General features: G+C 47.4%; 1 protein-coding gene across 8 annotated transcripts in view; it reads left to right on the top strand.

Moving 5' to 3' along the window:
- The window catches only part of spock1 (SPARC (osteonectin), cwcv and kazal like domains proteoglycan 1), a 183,893-nt gene that overhangs the window by 68,214 nt on the left and 95,743 nt on the right, over positions 1-19,936 (top strand). For 4 of the 8 annotated variants that reach the window (XM_027007198.2, XM_035523811.1, XM_027007195.2 and 1 more), the window contains exon 3: positions 15,774-15,782. The exons of the other annotated variants lie outside the window; for them this stretch is intronic. In XM_027007198.2, coding sequence (XP_026862999.1) covers positions 15,774-15,782 — 9 coding nt within the window. The remainder of the gene's footprint in view (positions 1-15,773; positions 15,783-19,936) is intronic. 8 annotated transcript variants of the gene reach the window in all.

Raw genomic sequence — 19,936 nt, 5'->3', positions numbered from 1 at the left:
TAAAATTCACATTCACAATACAGCCCACTTCTAGTTCCTCATTAGTTAAGGATGACCTTGAGCCTATAGTGTAATTACGGCTGTAGTGTAATTACGGTTAGTAAGATTTTACCCGACTCACTCATCATAAAAGAAATGGAAGGAAATCTGGATGAACCACAAGCCTTTTAACTGAGTCTTCGCTGTTTTGTTCAATGCAGGCGCCACACGCACGGTCTTCTGAGGATCACAGTGGTTAGCTCACCACGCGGTCATCAGTCGCAGGTGAGAGAGTCGTATGAGGCTCCGGTTGGTCCTCTCTTGGAAAGGTTCGGGTTGTGGAGGCAAATGTGTGGAGGGGAGAACCATGCGAGGAATGAAGAAGCGAGGAATGAAGAAGACGCCCGGACTCCAGGCTCCTGGGCCCAAATTTCATACTGGTGCACCAGGAAAAATAGATGTTTATAAACATTAGTCACCTTTGGGCTTCTTGAAGTGAAGCCATTTTTAATAGAGGCGTAATCCACAACGGCACCTCTGCACAGGTCTGGCCGTCAGCTACAGAAAGCGCCTGGTTTACGTTACCGGCAACAAAGACTCGCCCAGCGAAGAATTTAGTGACTCTATCCATCAGCAACCTTCATCAAAAAACCATTTGCTGAGTTTAGATGCGGCCGTGTTGAATCTGTCTTTTGTGCGGTTAAAGATCAGAGCACGTTTGGGACTCTGTTCATGGAGAACGGCCTGCTGCTATTCATCCGTCACGCAGCTGCTGCTACAGTTCTCCTTTTCTTTCCCATCCAAGGCACGCAGAGGGCTCGTGGCTCGTCGTGGAGGAGAGTCAGAGAGGAGTTTCTGTTTTTCCCCTCGGAGACTTGTGGATGACGCAGGGAAGAGAGAATGTTGTAGTTCAGGACCACGAATCTGCTCTGCCTTCACTTCCACGGGCGCACACGCGTGCACACTGCGTGTACAGAGGAAGCACGCGATTTTGATCCACAGGAATATTTCTACCCTCAGATCTCACTCCTCTTATCATCTACTTCCAGCTGAGGTTGGAAAGTGATATTATATGTGTGTGTGTGTGTGTGTATGTGTGATTGCGCACTGCACGTGTGCAGAGTGCATGTGTGTGTACACGTCCTACAATTTTCTTCCGTAGCACTTAGTGATGTCCCTGTAGTGGCTGATGAAAGGCCAGACAGAGACAAACAAGCGCACAGATTTGTCTTTTCTTTCTTTCACACCAGCTCTCTGCTGCTGTTTACCATTCTGCTCTGTTTCAGAGAGACTGGGGGAGAGAGAGACACACACAAAGTGAAAGAGAGAAAGAGATTTGGGTGTGGAGACTCATAAGACAGTTCTTGAACAGCACTGTTCATAAGATAAGAGACCATGGAAACTAATATGCTGACAAGCACCTGTTCTCTCCATGATGCATCCTTCTTTCTGGTCACACGTGTTCTGGTCACGCGTGTTCTGGTCAAGCGTGTGGACTATGCGCTCTGTTCACAGACGTTAGCTTGGGGATGTTTGCTTGTAGGCTGCTGTCTGGTTTGCGGGAGCTAATAAGTCTGGTATGAGCCATCGCCTGGAAGGATTCAAAGAGAGCTTTAATCTGCCTTGAATACGCGCTGTCAAATAACTTTCATCCTTAAAAGGAAATAATCAGTGCCAAACTAAAATGCAAACAAAAACCTTGAAAGGTGCTCCATGCTAACAGGGAGTGGGGGTTGGAGGGGGGTGGAAGGGAGTGGGATGGAGGCAGTTGTGATGAGGGATGATATGAATGATTAATTGTGTTTATGCTATATTATTCTATCTATATATTCCAGAATACATAAAGAGGCATGAGCTGGCTCTTGTACTGGGAGTCTTGGCATGCTGTGTCTGTGTGTGTGTGTGTGTGTGTGTGTGTGTGTGTGTGTGTGTGTGTGTGTGAGGTGGCGACAGGTGAACTGTTTCCCCAAAGCAATAGCGAGTGTGTGACCAACACAATTCCCCAGTTACTACCGTCCTACCAGGAACAGCAGAGCTGGATGTCCTCTTCCTCTCTCTCTCTCTCTCTCTATCCCCCTCTCTATCCCTCTCTCTCTCTCTATCCCTCTCTGTCTCTCTCCCTCTCTTTCTCACACCCTCTCTGTCTCTCCCTCTGTCTCTAACCAAGTGGAATAATTTACCCCGACTTTCCGAATAGCATCCCAAGTGTTGTGAGTCAGAGAGTGGGGAGAGGCAGGGAGTCTCCGTTTGGCCCCGCAGCGCTGTGCTCATCACGAAGGAGTGGGGTCCAGGGATCAGGACTGGCAGTTTGGGAGAAAGTGTCCTGTGTGCTAATTCCATCGTGGAGAGAGGAGCGAGAAGCCCATCTCCACACCTACAGTCCGGCTCGGAGGAGAATATCTGCACATGCATGCAGTGTTCTCCTTTTATTTCCCTCCCATGCAATAAATTAGTCAACACAGTTGTGAGCTTCTGCTGTGTGTGTGTGAGTGTGCACATGTGTGTGTTAGAGTGTGTGTGTTGCAGTGTACCAGTGGTCTCAGTTGAGTTTTCTGTTGTGCGTCTCGCAATGTGTATGTATGTCTCTCAGTGTATGTATGTCTCACGGTGTGTATGTGCATCTCACAGTGTGTATGTACGTCTCACCGTGTGTATGTGCGTCTCACAGTGTGTATGTACGTCTCACCGTGTGTATGTGCGTCTCACAGTGTGTATGTACGTCTATAGGTGTGTGTATGTGCGTCTCACAGTGTGTATGTGCATCTCACGGTGTGTATGTACGTCTCACGGTGTGTATGTGCGTCTCACGGTGGGTATGTGCGTCTCACGGTGGTTATGTGCGTCTCATTGTGTGTATGTACGTCTCACGGTGGGTATGTACATCTCACGGTGTGTATGTGCGTCTCACGATGTGTCTGTACGTCTCACGGTGTGTATGTGCGTCTCACAGTGTGTATGTACGTCTCACGGTGTGTATGTGCGTCTCACGGTGTGTATGTGCGTCTCACGGTGTGTATGTACATCTCACGGTGTGTATGTGCGTCTCACGGTGTGTATGTGTCTCTCCTTTCACTGTTTGTTTGCTTGATGGATCTGATTTAAGTTTATTCTTTAAGTTTATCATTTTCTTGCCTAGCTGACTGCAGGAACCGTTTTAGAATACGTTACAAATACAGTTAATTAATACAGCAATAGACACGTTTTTAAAATCCTTAATTAATTCTTTCCTTTTTATTTCACTGAAATATTTCCTAGATGTCTGTTATAAAGTATTTCGTTGTTTTAATTGTAATTGCTAAACAAAGAAAATTTTTTAATGTTGTGCGTGCTTGACATTCAAACCACCAGGCCGCCATAGTCCGTTATAGGGCCCGTAAACCGGCCTAATGGTGCCGGACGAGCACCGTGCGCTCATGGGTGGTACAGGTTCGCCTTGCCATACGCACATTTAGATCCAGAGGGAGGGTTCCAGCAGACTGTGTGCTATCCTGCAGGCTTGCCAGTCCATCCTCCAAGACTCCAGAGCGCTGGTACATCCTGTTGTGTTCTGCAGTCCAACAGACTTCAGGGAGGCACCCAGCCTGCAGCAGCCTTTAATGACCCGCCTCTGGAGCTGGCAGGGCTGGAACACTGCAAATCTGGGCCCCGGCTAGGGGCCCCAGAGGGTTTCGCTCGCGTCCTGTATCATTGACTTGGTGCTAAGCTCAAGAATGAAGGCGCCTCTTGAAGGACAAGACGTGTAAACATTTGATGAGCATAAGTTCAATGATTCATGGTAAAGATAAGATCAATGATTCATGTTTTTCTCTCTTTCTCTCTATCTCTGTCTCGGTTGATTAGAGTTTTTTCCCCAACACTGCAAACAACCCAGTCAACACACTTTTTTATGATAAAAAGCCCAGTTTGAAAAGTTATCTGTGCAGAGGGACATACAGCATCTCTTGCTGAGAGCCTCTGTGATATGAGCCATCATCTCTGCCTGACTGGCAGCTGGGACCACTTCTGTCCCACTATACCTGGACAAACTCCCCACTTCTGTCCCACTATACCTGGACAAACTCCCCACTTCTGTCCCACTATACCTGGACAAACTCCCACCACTTCTGTCCCACTATACCTGGACAAACTCCCAACTTCTGTCCCACTATACCTGGACAAACTCCCCACTTCTGTCCCACTATACCTGGACAAACTCCCACCACTTCTGTCCCACTATACCTGGACAAACTCCCAACTTCTGTCCCACTATACCTGGACAAACTCCTCACTTCTGTCCCACTATACCTGGACAAACTCCACACTTCTGTCCCACTATACCTGGACAAACTCCACACTTCTGTCCCACTATACCTGGACAAACTCCCACCACTTCTGTCCCACTATACCTGGACAAACTCCACACTTCTGTCCCACTATACCTGGACAAACTCCCACCACTTCTGTCCCACTATACCTGGACAAACTCCCCACTTCTGTCCCACTATACCTGGACAAACTCCTCACTTCTGTCCCACTATACCTGGACAAACTCCTCACTTCTGTCCCACTATATCTGGACAGTTCCTTCCTATACAAAAAAAGTTAAATATATATCATTTTAATGTATTTATTCATTTACTATAACTGCAGAAATGTTTAAAACACACATTCATCTGCAAAGATTAATCTAGGCCACAATCGTGAATTTTAAAGACTTACTTTTCTATCCTGTGGTAGTAGAGTACATCATAATGTAGTGCAAAAAAAAAGAAGAAAGAAGCTATTTTAAATTTGAATTTGAGCATGTCTGCTTATTTGTGTCTGTTTTTCATATCGGTTGCCAAAACCTTTCCCTGGGCAACTTTAATAATCGCATTAGCCTGTATCTTTCTTGTTCTTCTATTTTTGATGTCAGCCTCTGAGGTCTTTATTTCACGTTTCACTTTTTTTCTCCTGTACCCTCCCTGCTGCCTCTCTGATATGCCACCCTGCCCCTCCTGCTCCACCCTCAGACACCTCCACCCATCCTGTTCCACCCTCAGACACCCCCGCCCCTCCTGCTCCAACGTCAGACACCTCCACCCATCCTGCTCCACCCTCAGACACCCCTGCCTCTCCTGCTCCACCCTCAGACACCTCCACCCATCCTGCTCCACCCTCAGACACCCCACCCCTGCCCCTCCTGCTCCACCCTCAGACACCTCCACCCATCCTGCTCCACCCTCAGACACTCCTGCCCCTCCTGCTCCACCCTCAGACACCTCCACCCATCCTGTTCCACCCTCAGACACCCCCGCCCCTCCTGCTCCAACGTCAGACAGCTCCCTGGATGGCTGTGTGTCCTTTTTTCCTTAACATGGATACAGAGATGGATTGGACACAGCGGGTAAAAGGCTTAACCGGACAAGCAAACAACAGGAGAACACACGGGAAATGATTAGAGCCTCCCTCCACCAATGCGCCAGGCCACTGGGGCGGTGTGTGTGTGTGTGTGTTCGCTTCCTCTCCACTGGGCTGAGGTTACTCAGGCTTCCCTCACTAATACCTCCTGCTCTTTTTCTGATAGTCACAGTCTCTCATCTACCATAAGTCTTTAAACACTTGTGATATTATGTTTACATCTGGCACCACACTTATGACTGATTGTAAAGTTTACAGGTGGTGGTAAAGTTTGCACCTGGAATAGGCATAAACTATGGTCCCAGTGACGGTGACGTTTATGGCAGATGTTAACGTGTGAGAGTGTGTGTGTGTGAGAAAGAGAGGGCCTGTTGTTGAAACCAGTTATTTTCTGAAGTGGGCTTTATTTGCTCGCAAGACAGGTATTCACCGTTTGCTGTATAATTTACACACCCGTGTGAACTCTAACCTCGAGATCACAGTAATCTTAACCAACCACCTAGAGACCGTGATAACATTACTCAGCTGCGTATAGACCACAATAACTGTAACCCAGACGCTTTTTGGTGAATGCGCTACCTGCTGGTGCCTTCATTTCATAGTTGACTGAGTTTGGCATGCTCTGCCTTTACTCATCCTGAATGGGGATTATTCATTTGGATTATTAATCCCATCAGTCTGCATATTTGATTGGATGTTTCTGTTCTTTTTTTTTGGTGACAGTACAGGACACTGTGCAAAACGTTGAAAGGACACAATCAGGACGTACAGTGACACTGAAGGCCTTGTGTTATTGTGAAAAGCTGTTTTAGTCTCTTCTGCTAAAAAAAACCCCCAAAAACCCCAATCAATCAACAAACAAACAAACAAACAAACAAAAAAGAAAGGTATGGAGCCTAGCAGGGCACAGGCGCCATCAGATAGCATGGTCGTGATGGCCAGCTCCATTCATCTTTAGCCCTTTCAGCACTTTCCTGTATCTGTCCCTTTCATAGTGAACCATTGAGCTTTTCTCTATAAATCGTGTGTGTGTGTGTGTGCGTGTAAAATAATCTGGCTACATCAGGCTTTAACTGAAAGCCCCCCCTGCCCTCTGTGATCGGGGTCACAGGGGTCAGAGGGGTGCATGGACATATGTGTGTGTCTGCTAGTGGTATCTCCATCCATCTCCATCATATCTCCATCCATCTCCCTCAGTCCTGCCTCTCACCTCACCATCGCTCACTTCTTCTCAGCACTGCTCTGCTTTAGACGCCGAAGCAGGGGGACGTCTCGGAGATGGTGGACCGGCGCCGTGACAGCCTTGGGTGGTAGGGGGTGGGGGAGAGAGAGGAAGAGAAAGAGAAGGAGAGAGAGAAAGAGGAGTTTAAAAAAAAACGTTCTAGCTCTATTGTAAATTCAGGTGACAGAGTGCTCATTTGCGGTTTGGTTGTATACCCTACTGCATAAATGTACAAATAGGTATTCATTTTTAAATTTTCTATTTAACAAACATCCTTGCAATTAATTAAAACCCTCCAACAACATTTAAATTAACCAGCACAGTCATGGAAAAGGTAACTGATGCTTGGAGAAAACTCCAAGTCTGTCTAGGACACAGGCTACATCCCAACACCTGCCCTGTGGAGCCAGGCAATAGACGGGGGCCAAACAAGAGGCCAAATGCATCTACTGTGCATGCGTTTGGCCCTGGATCTCTCCAGTGTAACAAAGTTCGCTGTGTTTGTGGTCCCAGGTCCTTAGGTGACTTAGATAATGTAGCTTCTCATCCCATCCTCACATGCCAAAGCTTTCTGCACTGAAGCTAGCAAACTGATAAAAATGTAACACAGCCAAAAAATGCTAATGTAGTTATTAACAGTGCATGAAAAGGCATGCCAATTAACGCTATGCAAATGATATTTCCGCAATTGGTGGATGGCATCCACTTGCTGTTACCATCATTAGCATACATGGTCTTTAAGGCAAATAAACTTTTAAGACAGCTTTCAGATATTAAGCCTGGTTCACAGGGCAGGTTAGTAATAAACTTTTTTTCCCATGTAAGTGGTATATTAAAACTCAGGGCTCCTTTTTTCTGAGATTACTGTCATGTTCATGGGTCACTGGTACTCAGGAGGAAGACTAAGGACAGCACTTATTGACCCTAAACGTCCACTTCACAGGGCCAGGTGAGCCTAATTGGCCTTGACCCACTGGCCCTTTCAAATATTAAATGCTGCGGCCACATGGAGAAAGACAGCTACCTTATATTCATCCCAGCCGTCACCCCTACACTCAGACCATCTGTCACCCCTACACTCAACCCAGCCGCACCCCTACACTCATCCCAGCTGTGACCCCTACACTCAGACCATCTGTCAGCCCCTACACTCAGCCCAGCCGCACCCCTACACTCATCCCAGCTGTGACCCCTACACTCAGACCATCTGTCACCCCCTACACTCAGCCCAGCCGCACCCCTACACTCATCCCAGCTGTGACCCCTACACTCAGACCATCTGTCACCCCTACACTCAGCCCAGCTGTCACTCCTATACTCAGCCCGACTGACACTGCTACACTCAACCCAGCCGTCATCCCTACACCCATCCCAGCTGTGACCCCTACACTCAACCCAGCCGTCATCCCTACACCCATCCCAGCTGTGACCCCTACACTTAGACCATCTGTCACCCCTACACTCAGCCCAGCTGTCACTCCTATACTCAGCCCGACTGACACTGCTACACTCAACCCAGCCGTCATCCCTACACCCATCCCAGCTGTGACCCCTACACTCAACCCAGCCGTCATCCCTACACCCATCCCAGCTGTGACCCCTACACTCAACCCAGCTGTGACCCCTACACTCATCCCAGCTGTGACCCCTACACTCAACCCAGCTGTCACCCCTACACTCAGCCCAGTTATTTACCAAATGTCTTTGTTTGTTTGTTTTTTCATTTTACCCAAACAGATTAAGACAGATAATCTCTCTCTCTTTCTCTTTCCATCTTTAAGACCTCTGAAATGTGGAGATTTAGTTGAGCATTTTCTTTTGGCATAATTATTCATGACTAATTTGGTCATGTGATTAAGAAAATGAGGGAATATCATGGAGAAGAGAGAGTAAGAAAGGCTGGCAGGGCAATAGAATGTAGACTAATTGCAGAAAATAACTGGGACAGACTTAAGACTAACTGGGAATGACCTAAGACTAACTGGCAAAGAGTTAAGACTAACTGGGAAAGACCTACGACTAACTGGCAATGACCTAAGACTAACTGGGAAAGATTTAAGAATGCCAACATAACACTGCTACTCTAGTAATGTTTATTCATAATGTTTATTCATGTTTATTCATAAAGTTTATAGACACACCTGACCATCCCACCTGTAAGAGCTTGTTGGTCCAAACCACAAACAGCTATGTGGAGTTGTACCTTCTAGGTGGCTCTGCCTCCAATTTTGTGGGAAGGCTTTCCAAAAGATTTTGGAGTGTGTCTCTGGGAATTTGTACTCCTTCCGTGAAACGAGCATTTTAGGACTGGTCACTACGTTTCCTCTACACCAAGCTCATCAAACCATAGACGTGTCCAAAACTGCCCTATTCACTATCCTCTAGATGTGAAAATGTGAATCGCTACATAGAGCCCTATTACTGGGAACAGAATTTGTTAATGTAATGAATGTTTTAAGACACGGTATTGTACTTTTTTGCACATTGCGATGCAAAAGCAATGAGTATGTCTTTGTTAGTCCCTGAGGTCTGAGTTCAGAGACCAGACAGATGCTCACAGAGTGTAGGAAAAAATTTTAATAAAACACCAAAAACAGGGCACACAACAGAGTCGACATCATGAAGCAGGTAAACATAAACTGAGGGCACAACAGAGCTGGTCAAAACCAGTCCAAAAATACTGAAAACCAGAGAGTCATAGATCATGCAAATAGGGAAAGGCAATCCAAAAGACAAATGCCAATGCTGGAAAAAGGAATACATGAACAGGAAATAAGGATACAAGGACATGCTGAGTAAGCACTTGAAAAACATTTGGCATTACTTCTCAGAGGGCTAAAGGTAACCAGAGTGTCATAGGAACATGGAAATGGACAGTGGATGCTTAGGACTGCAGAAGAGGAACTGCTGAATGCTTCCTGATAGGCTGTTGGTACGTGATGGGTTGCTTCTGGGAAATGGAGTTGGTTGTTGTAGTTCAGTGTGGAGACCTGACACAGATAATCTGTGTGCAAATCTTCAAACCAAACAACGCGATGCATTATGGATATTAATTGCCATTAGAGTACATTGTTTGTACACTACTGATTGCGGTGCAATGTGAGATTATTGTAGTGCACTGAATATCCTACACTTGTTTCGGGCACCGCAACAAGATGGTGGCACCCCAGAGTAGTGAACTACATAATGAAGAGGGCACAGTTTAAACACAACTCATGTCTTTGGCCCTCACATGCACTGGGGCACAGTCATGCTGGAACAAGGTCCTTCCACAAACGGTTGGCACAAAGTTAAAGGCAGAATTTTTTTCCCCTGGCAACCAGCAAACCCGGATTTGTTCACGAGAGTGCCAGGAATGTGAATCACTGCACGGAACACATTTCCACTGCTCCAGGGTCCAGCATCGGCGTGCTTTACGCCGCCCCGGCCGGTGCGTGGTATTGCATGCGGTGATCTCAGGCTTGTGTGCAGCCGCTCAACCGTGGAAGCACGGGTGCGCAGTTCCCAGAGGCGGTTTGGGGCTGTATGTAGTGATGCAATACAGAGCAGCTGATATGTTTGCATGCTATGTGCTTCAGCTCGCTGCAGTTTCGCTCTGGTCTATCACCTTGCGGCTGAGCTGTTATCGCTTCCGTTTCACAATAATACTGTTTACAGTTGACCGCGGAGCAGCTCGAGCAGGGCAGATGTTGCACAAACTGAACTGTGGCAAAGCTGGCATGCCATGACAATGACATTATTAAAGTCACTGAGCTCTTCATTATGACCCACTCCACTGCCTGTGTGTTTGTCTGTGGAGAATGCAGGGCTATGTGCTTGGTTGTATACACCTATATTTGTCCGCCGATTCATTGGGCTGATTAATGCCATTTCGAGATAATCAGCATCAGCTGTTGCCTGCGCGCACGAGACTGGCAATCGAACAATGCCTACAGCCACAGCGCATGCGGCCCTGAAAGTAACGCTGACGTTTCCTGAGAGTAAATGGTAAAACCTCCATTTCTATTTTTCAAAGGATAATATATTTAATTTGTCCCTCTTAACATAACATGGGTTACTGTCTGCATAATTTGATTCCAGTCATGTAGTGAGAAAATACAAATAATGTTATTTGGGAATTGTAATTTTAGCAAGACTTTAACATACTAAACTACCTATCTCACAGGGCTCATAAACTATTGTTTTCATCTCACCTCAACAATCTGCTGCCATAAGCAACTGATTTGATAGTTATAAGACACCCTTAGCATTTTGGAAATGAACATTGTTTTATAGCTAAGTAACTTATATTGTCTGCACTGGTTTGTGTGTGTGTCTCCCTCTCAGTGTATACCAGCTTGGAATAATTATCTTAACTATATGAGGGACAGAGAGATTGTCACCATATTTTAGATGATATGAGCAGGCTGTGCATGGTCTAGTTTTTTTTTTTTTTTTAAAGTTATTTTATTTGATCTCTTAAATTGGCTATTTGCCAATTAACCAAATCTGTAAACAAACCTAAACAAAATACACTTCAGGACAGTTTAAAGAAGGTGGTGAAAACAGAGTCCTGCACTATAACTTATGCACCCTGCTGGTTTTTACTACCGGTGGACATTCATTTTGTTGCCATGTTTCTTTTTTATGATTTAAAATAATAAAATATATTTTATTATTTAAAACAAGACAGTGTAGTTAAATAATAGTTCAGCAACTTGTCATATTAATTACATTTTATTTTGTCACTTGTGATATTGGTCTTATCTTTGGCCCTGCTCTCTAAATATCAGCATCAGCCCTTAAACCCATATCGCTCAACCACTAGGGCAGACTGACGGGGGCAGCATGGAGGAAGTGAGAGGTGAAGTTGAACCAACATGTTCTTTATTATCCATAGTCTTTGAAGTAGCGATGACTAGTCTAAATGGTGTCCAGGATCGGCGCAGCGTTACACCAACAGACGATTGTGGCTCTGTCCACTAATGCACAGCGCTGTCCCTCCGAACCTGTAGGAGTATAGTGTGTATGGTTAACAAGCAGCAGGTGTCTCCTATCAGAAGGCAAGGGATTGCGAGTGGGGAAGGCAAGTGGTATGGTCCTGGTCCGGACGGAGCGTGTCCCTCTCGGTAGGGGACCGGTCTACTGTGACAGAACACCCCCCTCAAAAGACCGCGTCCAGCCCCTGGTACGCGGCCGGACCTGCCGGCTCGGGGCAGGTTTCAGCGGGTGCCGCCTATGGAACGAGGAAATGAGGCCGGGGTACAAAATCTTGGAGGCTGGGAACCAACGTTCCTCTGGGCCATAACCTTCCCAGTCCACCAGATTCTGGGAGTCCAGTAGAGCCTGCACCCTGTAAGCCGGGCCCTCCTCCGTCTCCAGAGGCTGGGGAGGGTCTCCTGGGAAGCTCGACTGCTCCCTGTCAGGCCAACCCTGTAGGTTACCTCATTGATCCTGATAGTAATGGAGTAAGGGCCCTCATATATTGCCTCAAGCTGGCCTGTGGCGCCAGCCCGGCCGTCCTTGGTAGAGACCCACACCTTCTGTCCGATAGTGTATTGTGGGGTCTCTCCCCGTTTCCTGTCCACCTTCCTCTTGTAGACAGCGATTGCCTTGTTCAGTCTTTGGTGCGTCTCCTCCCAGGTCCTCTCGCTTTCCCTGCACCATTTTTCTATCACAGGTTGGTCTGATGTAGGGGTGTTCCAGGGGTATAGAGGTGGTTGGTAGCCAAAACTCTCAAATTGGGTGAGACCGGTTCCTGTGTGTCGCAGAGAATTTTGTGCGCACTCCGCCCATGGGAGGTACGTACTCCATGTCTCTGGAAGGTGTTTGCTGTAGAGGCGTAGGAACTTACCCAGCTCTTGGTTCACCCTTTCCACCTGCCCATTAGCCTGAGGGTGGTAATCGGACGTTAGGCTAACAGTGATGTTAAGCTTCCCTAGCAGTTCCTTCCACACCCACAATGTGAACTTTATGCATAGCTGGCCACCAATAATGTGCCCCCATCAGTTGCGCAGTGCAGGTTGCGCCTGGGTGACCCGTCCCTAAAGAGGTATGGGCTCATGTAATGAGGGCTCCTTGATGTGTCGGTGGGACATGGAGGCGATTGGTGGGGCACTGTGGATGTGGGTTAGCACCCTTGATCTGTCAGTCTAGTTCCCACTCCAGAGATGCCATAAAGCAAGAAGGAGAGAGAACGGGCTCTGAACTCATTGACCAGGCGTCCGCGTTGTATTGCCAAGATAGAGCGTCCGCTCATGTTCTCCCCAGGCCTGTAGGTGACCCGGAACTGAAATTTGGAGGAAAAAAAACCCAAAAACAAAACAAAAACAACGATCACCTGGCCTGTCTGGCGTTTAGACTTTTGGTGGTCTGGAGGTACTCCAGGTTCTCGTGGTTAGTATACACGGTGAATGTTGTGCCTCCTCAAGCCAATGCCTCCACTACTCAAAATTGAGCTTCATACCCAGGAGCTCATGGTTCCCAACCCCATAATTCCTCTCTGCTGAACTCAGCTTCAGGGAGAAGTACACAATGGGCCGCAGGCCACCTCTCTCCTGTGTTGGGACAGCACTGCACCCACTGCTATGACGGAGGCGTCTACCTCCACCATGAACGGTCTCTGGGGCAGGTTGTTGTAGGACAGGTGCAGTGGAGAAGGTGGTCTTGAGCTCTTCAAAGGCCTTTTCTACCTTAGGAGTCCATTTGATCCTTTGTGCAGGTCCCCGGAGTCATTCCGTGGCAAAGCCAAGAAAGCGCTGCAACGTCTTGCGTGTAAATGGAATTGGCCAAACCCTCACTGCCTCCACCTTGCCTGGTTGAATACTCTCACATCCCTCCTGGGGTACGCTATTCAGGAAGTCAACTTCCTTGTGGTGGAATTCGTAGATGGTTCTGCAATAAGGTCTGGAGCTTGGCCCACACATCGCACGCATGTTGGCTCCAGGAGGGGGAATAGATCAAAAATGTCTCACCGTACTGTTGCCTCTGTTCTCCTCTTCTCTGCTGCATCCAGCTGCATCGGCTCCTCAGAGGTCTCAGTCTGTCTGGCTGTTCCAGTCCCGCCTCATTGCGGGGAGTCTCGTTGTACGCACCGACACCTTTCCTGCAGGATGCAGTCACAGGTTACAGCGAGGCGAACCACCTCGTTCAGCATGTTGCCCTCTTGTCTGCAGGCTAGTTCTGCCTGAAATTTCACCTGCAACCCATTCACAGGTGCAGCCATCTGCACGGGTTCGTTCCAACGTGTTCCCACAGCCAAGGTCCGGAACGCCATGGTGTAGTCGGCTGCGGATCTCACTCCCTGCCTCAGGCGCAACAACGCTTGCCCGCAGAGCCTTCCCTGGCGGGGATGGTGGAATACCGCTCGCAGTTCTCCAACAAAACCCACAATTGTTCATGAGCGGGGAACTGTGTGACCAGAGCCACACCCCATATGCATGCCTTACCTGTAAGCCTCGAGACAACAAATGACACCTTAGCATGGTTGGATAGTAACTGAAGAACAGCTCACATTGTACAATACATCCCTCGCAGGGCTCTGAATCTCCTCCGCATGTCTCAGGGGAGACAATCAAACCTTCAACCCCTTCTGGCGCTGGTGGATTAACGGGGGAGGTCAATCTTTCCTCGGTACTTACTGACAGGCGATTGACGTACTGGCCGAGCGTCTGAACCATAGCGTGAACCTCACCGATCTCCTGCCTTTGCTGAGCCAGAGCCACCATCTGGATTGCCAGCAGGTGAGCCCAATCAGGGCTGCGCATTCTGTGACGGAAGCGGCATAGAGGAAGTGAGAGGTGAAGTTGAACCAACATGTTCTTTATTATCCATAGTCTTTGAAGTAGCGATGACGAGTCTAAATGGTGTCCAGGATCGGCGCAGCGTTACACCAACAGAAGATTGTGGCTCCGTCCACTAATGCACAGCGCTGTCCCTCCGAACCTGTAGGAGTATAAATAGTGTGTATGGTTAACGAGCAGCAGGTGTCTCCTATCAGAAGGCAGGGGATTGCGAGTGGGGAAGGCAAGTGGTACGGTCCTGGTCCGGAGGGGGCGTGTCCCTCCCGGTATGGGCCTGTCTACCGTGACACTGACTGATAAACCTCACGTCAGTATTTAGGAGGGCTGTCCACATACTTTTAGCCATATAGTGCAGAGTTGGTAAACACTTAATTTAATTTTTTTTATTTGATTTTTGATTGATTTGTTTTTTTCCCACTCAAGAGCTGGCGTGAAATTATGGATGATATGATGGTGTTCCTCTTGTTTTGCTAAAATACAATAAACCAACCCAGATTCATCACCATGGTGAAATTCATCACCATCTTTGATCTGTATCTTCTATTCAAATACTCATACACGCACACATCCGTATACATTGTCACACACATTAATAATTATGTGTTTTGTATTATTCCTGTCATAGATAAACAAGTTTATTAGTTTACTAGTCTGAGAGAGAGCAGGAAACAGTGAGGATGGTGTATGGTAGCAGAAGACAGCACAGAGAGAGAGAGAGAGGGAGAGAGAGAGAGGCTGAGAGAAAGCTATACAAAGAGAGTCATAGAATTTTGTCCTTTTAGAAGAACAAGTAAGCAAAAAGCAAGATCACTATTCATGTGATTGTAAAGTGGGTTATTTCAAAGTTCTGTATGGCAGCTGCAAGGAGAAAGTGTGTGTGTGTGTGTGTGTGTGTGTGTGGGGCAATGTGAAAGGGAGAGAGTGTTGATAATTACATTTTAATGGGTCATAATGTGGGTACTGATAATAACACAGTGTGTTACGCTTTCTGCACAAGCTGCCTCCGTAGGAGCTCATGAATATGAATTTGTTAAAACTCTCAGTAGTTCACAAGAAACCAAACGGCTTTATGGTAAAGTCCCACAAATGCTGTATGTGATTAAAGTGACAATCAAGAAAGCCTCTAATGAATCTCATTGCGCATGTGCACAGGTGTCGTGTGAGTATGTTTATGTGTGTGTTTGTTTTTGTGTATGACAATGAACGCATGTGTGTATGTGCGTGTGCATTCGGTGTGTGCACATCACACCTATTTGTTTAAAAATGTATGTTTTCACAACTCAGCCACAATTCTGTTATTTCAAGCAACCAACCAGTAACTAATTTCCTCCACTCTGTTTCTTCTTTTTCCTCTTTACTTCCTCCGTTTCCTCCCTGCTCCCTCCCTGCTCCCTCCCTGCTTACCCCTGAAGGAGGTGGAGGTAAGTTTTGTGGTTAATAGAGCATCTGCACGCTTCATCTGCTTTCTGAAGTGCTTTATTCCTCTCTCTCCATTTGTTGATGCTCCCCCCCCACTCACATCCTCTCTCACACACTCTTACTTTCTCTAGCACATATGCTCAAGCTCCCTCAAGAGTTTCCTTAGACATCATCACTCCATCTCACACACAGCTCATCCTCATATGCTGTTACGCTTGTATTGATTCTCTGTCTGGTGCTATCTTGTGCTGTTTTGTCTCTTTCAGCCCATCTCTCTATCACTCGCCCTAATCACCTTGATTTACTTGTTAGGCAACCCTATCTCAAAAAGATTTTTAACAGTACTTGTAAGAAACATTATAAGCTCTAAACACACTCCCAGTCTTAATCTTAACTGTTATTTTGTGTGCGAACATACACGCTGAGTGGCTGTTTATTAATTTTATTATTTGTTAACCGCCCTTTTCGCGATTGGTGCTTCCCTGTAGGGAAATTAAACACTTGACCCCGCAATGCAGCATAAAACCATGTGAGCAAGTTTTCCATCAATCTGTTTCAGTGCGACTCCACATTAGGATGGGAAAATGGAGCAATGGTCCAATGGCGTGGTCATTAGCACTAGACCACTGGGGCAGTAGTTCAAAAACTGTGCATTGGTTTCTTGTGCGATGGTTTCAAGAGAATACTGAGAATGGATGGGATTGAGATAGAACATCCAAAAGTGGATCCCGTCGACCTAAAGATCTCACGGATGAAAGGGGTCAGAGGAGGATGTCTGGAATCGTCCTGATGAATGGGCCGAATGCAATGCTGGCACGCCAACTAGCGCGTCACAACACACAGAACACACAACACATGGTTCCTTAGCACAAACAGACTATAACAGTAGATGACCTGTTTGAGTGCCATTGCTGTCTAAGGGAAACTGAAAGGCCAGACTGCAGTGGGCAAAAGGGAACAAAAACTGGATCACTGAGCAGTGGAGAAACATCGCCTGGTCAGATGAGTCCAGATTTCTGTCACCCCATGCTGATGGAGGGTCAGAATCTGAGACAAGCAGCATGAGTCGATACGCACTTCCTGTCAGGTGTCAGCAGTTCAGGCTGGTGGAGGTGGAGTAATGATGTGGGGAATGTGTTCTTGGCACGTGTGCGCACACACACACACACACACACACACACACACACACACACACACACACACACACGCTGTGCAAAGAAAACATTCCCTATTCCCTGTGCATGGATGTTTGGGTGGTAGGGGTTACCTAAGCATTGTGGCCAAATTCATCCCTTCATGGTAGCCATTTATCCTTTGGCAGGACAATCTTAGCAGGACAATGCACCATGCTGCAAGGGTTGCATAGTCATGGATTGGTTCCAGGAACAGGGATTGGTTCCAGAGTTCTGCAGGCTAAAGTAGGTCTAACAAGCTACTAGATGTTTGTCTCTAATAAAATGGCCATTCAGTGTACACACTCACCAGCCACTTTATTAGGTATGCCTTGCTAGTACCGCATTGGGCCCCCATTTTGCCTTCAGAACTCTCAATTCCTTGTGGCGTGGATTCAACATGGCGCTCCTCAGAGGTTTAGGTCCATGGTGATGTAATGGCATCACGCAGTTGCTGGATATTTGTTGGCTGCACATTCATGATGCAAATCACCCATTCCATCCTAAAGGTGCTCAGTTGGACTGAGATTTGAGTACACTGAACACATTATAATGTTCAACCAGTTGGAGATCATTTGAGCTTTGTTACATGGTGCATTATCCTGTGGGAAATAGCCATCAGAAGATGGGTACACTGCAGTCATGACGGGATGGACACGGTCAGACACAATACTCAGCTAGACTGTGGTGTTTAAACAATACTAAGGTAGGCTGTGGTGTTTAAACAATGCTCATTTGGTATTAAGGGGCCCAATGCATTCCAAAAAAATGTCCCCCACACCATTACATCACCACCAGCCTGAACTGTTGATACAAGACAGGATGGATCCACTCTTTCACGTCGATTATACCAAATTCTGACCTTAGCATCCGAGTATCACAGCAGAAATCAAGACTTATCAGACTAGGCAATGGCTTTTCCAGTCTTCAACTGTCCAATTTTAGTGAGCCCATGTGAATTGTAGCCTGTTGCCTGTTCGTAGCTAATAGGAATGGCACCCGGCCTGGTCTTCGTCCTCTGGTTCAAGGTCTGACATGTTGTGCGTTTGAGTTACTGTTGCTTTTCTGTTAGCTTGAACCAGTCTGGTTCTCTTCTGACCACTGACATCAACAAGGCATTTTTACCCAGAGTGTGACTGGGCGAGAGGCGAGGTTGTGCCAAAGTGCTTTTTATTATCCATTGTCAATATGCGACAAAACCACTAAAAAAACCTAATATTAGACGACACTCAGTCCTAACACTCTGTGTAGCGATGTACAGGGTGGAAGCGCGTAGGCCAGCGTTCCACTAATGTTCAGCGCTTTCTCTTGGAACTTGAGTTTAAATAGAGAGCGCGAACAAGGGACAGGTGAAGCTGATTAGTAGGCAGGGGACTGGGAACGAGGCAGGTATGTAGTGCCATCCCTAGCAGGAGAGGGCATGTCCCTCCTTCTGGATGTCTGGCCAAATGTGACACAACCCCCCCCCCGGAAGACCCTGCTAGCCTCCCAGAGTGCAGCCGACATGGAGCATACTCCCGTGGTTGTTCCCTATGGAAGTAGGCACGGAGGTCAGGGTCTAATATCTGGGAGGCCGGGATCGAGCTGCGCTCTGCCGGGTCATACCCTTCCCAGTCCACCAGGTACTGCAACCCGTTACCCCACCTCCAGGAATCAAGCAGTCTTCTTACCCTATAAGCCAGTCCCCCTTCCGTGTCTCTAGGCGGGGGCGGGGTAACCGAGGAGCCAGTTTCTTCTGTGAGGGGACCTTCCGCCACAGGATTTAGGGCTGAAAGGTGAAAGGCCCTCGATGCCCGGCTGTTACCTGGCAGGCCTACCCGATAGGTGACCTTGTTGATCCGCTTGGTGATGGTGTAAGGACCTTCGTATCTAGCCGCCAGCTTGCCCGTAGAACCTGTGCGACCGTCCTTCATTGCCACCCACACCTTTTGTCCTGGATCACATGAAGGAGTCTCTCCATGTTTGCTGTCGGCTTTTCTGTTGTAAGCTGCGATCGCTCTGCTTAGCCGCTGATGTGTTCCAGGGGTGTTGGGGTGTTAATTATAAAGTTGCAGGAACTTACCCAATTCCTGATTTACCCTTTCTACCTGACCATTAGATTGGGGGTGGTAGCCGGAAGTCAGGCTGACTAATGTTGAGTTACTCGAGCAGTTCCTTCCATACTCTCGACGTGAATTGCAGTCTGAAACAATGTCCTCCGGTAATCCAAACTACCTGAAGATGTGATGGAAGAATAGATCAGCGGTTTCCATGGCTATAGGCAGTCCTGTTAAAGGAATAAACCGGACCATTTTAGAGAACCGATCAATAATCACAAGGACAACCATGTTACCCTCGGAGGCAGGTAAGTCGGTTACGAAGTCGTGATGTGTGACCCACTAGCGCAGGTAATGGAAGCAGTTTACCTGCAGGTGGGGTGTGGTGCATCTTATTGTGTGCGCAGTCTGAGCGTGAAGCCACGTAACTCACCACCTCTTTGTTCATGGCTGGCCACCAATACCGTGCGCTTATCAGTTAGGCTGTGCGGCTAGACCCCCGATGTCCTGTCCCTAATGAAGTGTGTGCCCATGTGATGAGTGCACAATGATGTCTTGGAGGCACATAGAGTCGGTTGGGTGAACAGTGCGGATAGGGATTGGCTGCAGCTATTTGCTGGTCGAAATCCCAACTCAAAGATCCCATAAAACAAGAGGGAGAAAGAACCAGTTCCGAACTGATGGACTGAGCCTTTGTGTGGTGATGTCAGGAGAGCGCATCAGCCCTTACATTTTTCTCCCCTGGTCCGTACGTGACTCGGAAAATGAACCTCGAGAAAAATAGCAATCACCTTGCTTGCCTGGCGTTCAGTCATTTGGTCAGCTGGAGGTACTCCAGGTTTTTGTGGTCCGTGACCACCGTGAAGGGATGTTGCGCTCCCTCTAACCAATGTTGCCATTCCTCAAATGCAAGTTTTATCGCTAGGAGCTCTCGGTCTCTGACTCCGT

Source organism: Electrophorus electricus, chromosome 2, assembly GCF_013358815.1.
Source record: "Electrophorus electricus isolate fEleEle1 chromosome 2, fEleEle1.pri, whole genome shotgun sequence".
NCBI lineage: Eukaryota > Metazoa > Chordata > Actinopteri > Gymnotiformes > Gymnotidae > Electrophorus > Electrophorus electricus.
Note: the sequence above shows the minus strand (reverse complement) of the source record. Positions and strands in the feature narration are given on the sequence as shown.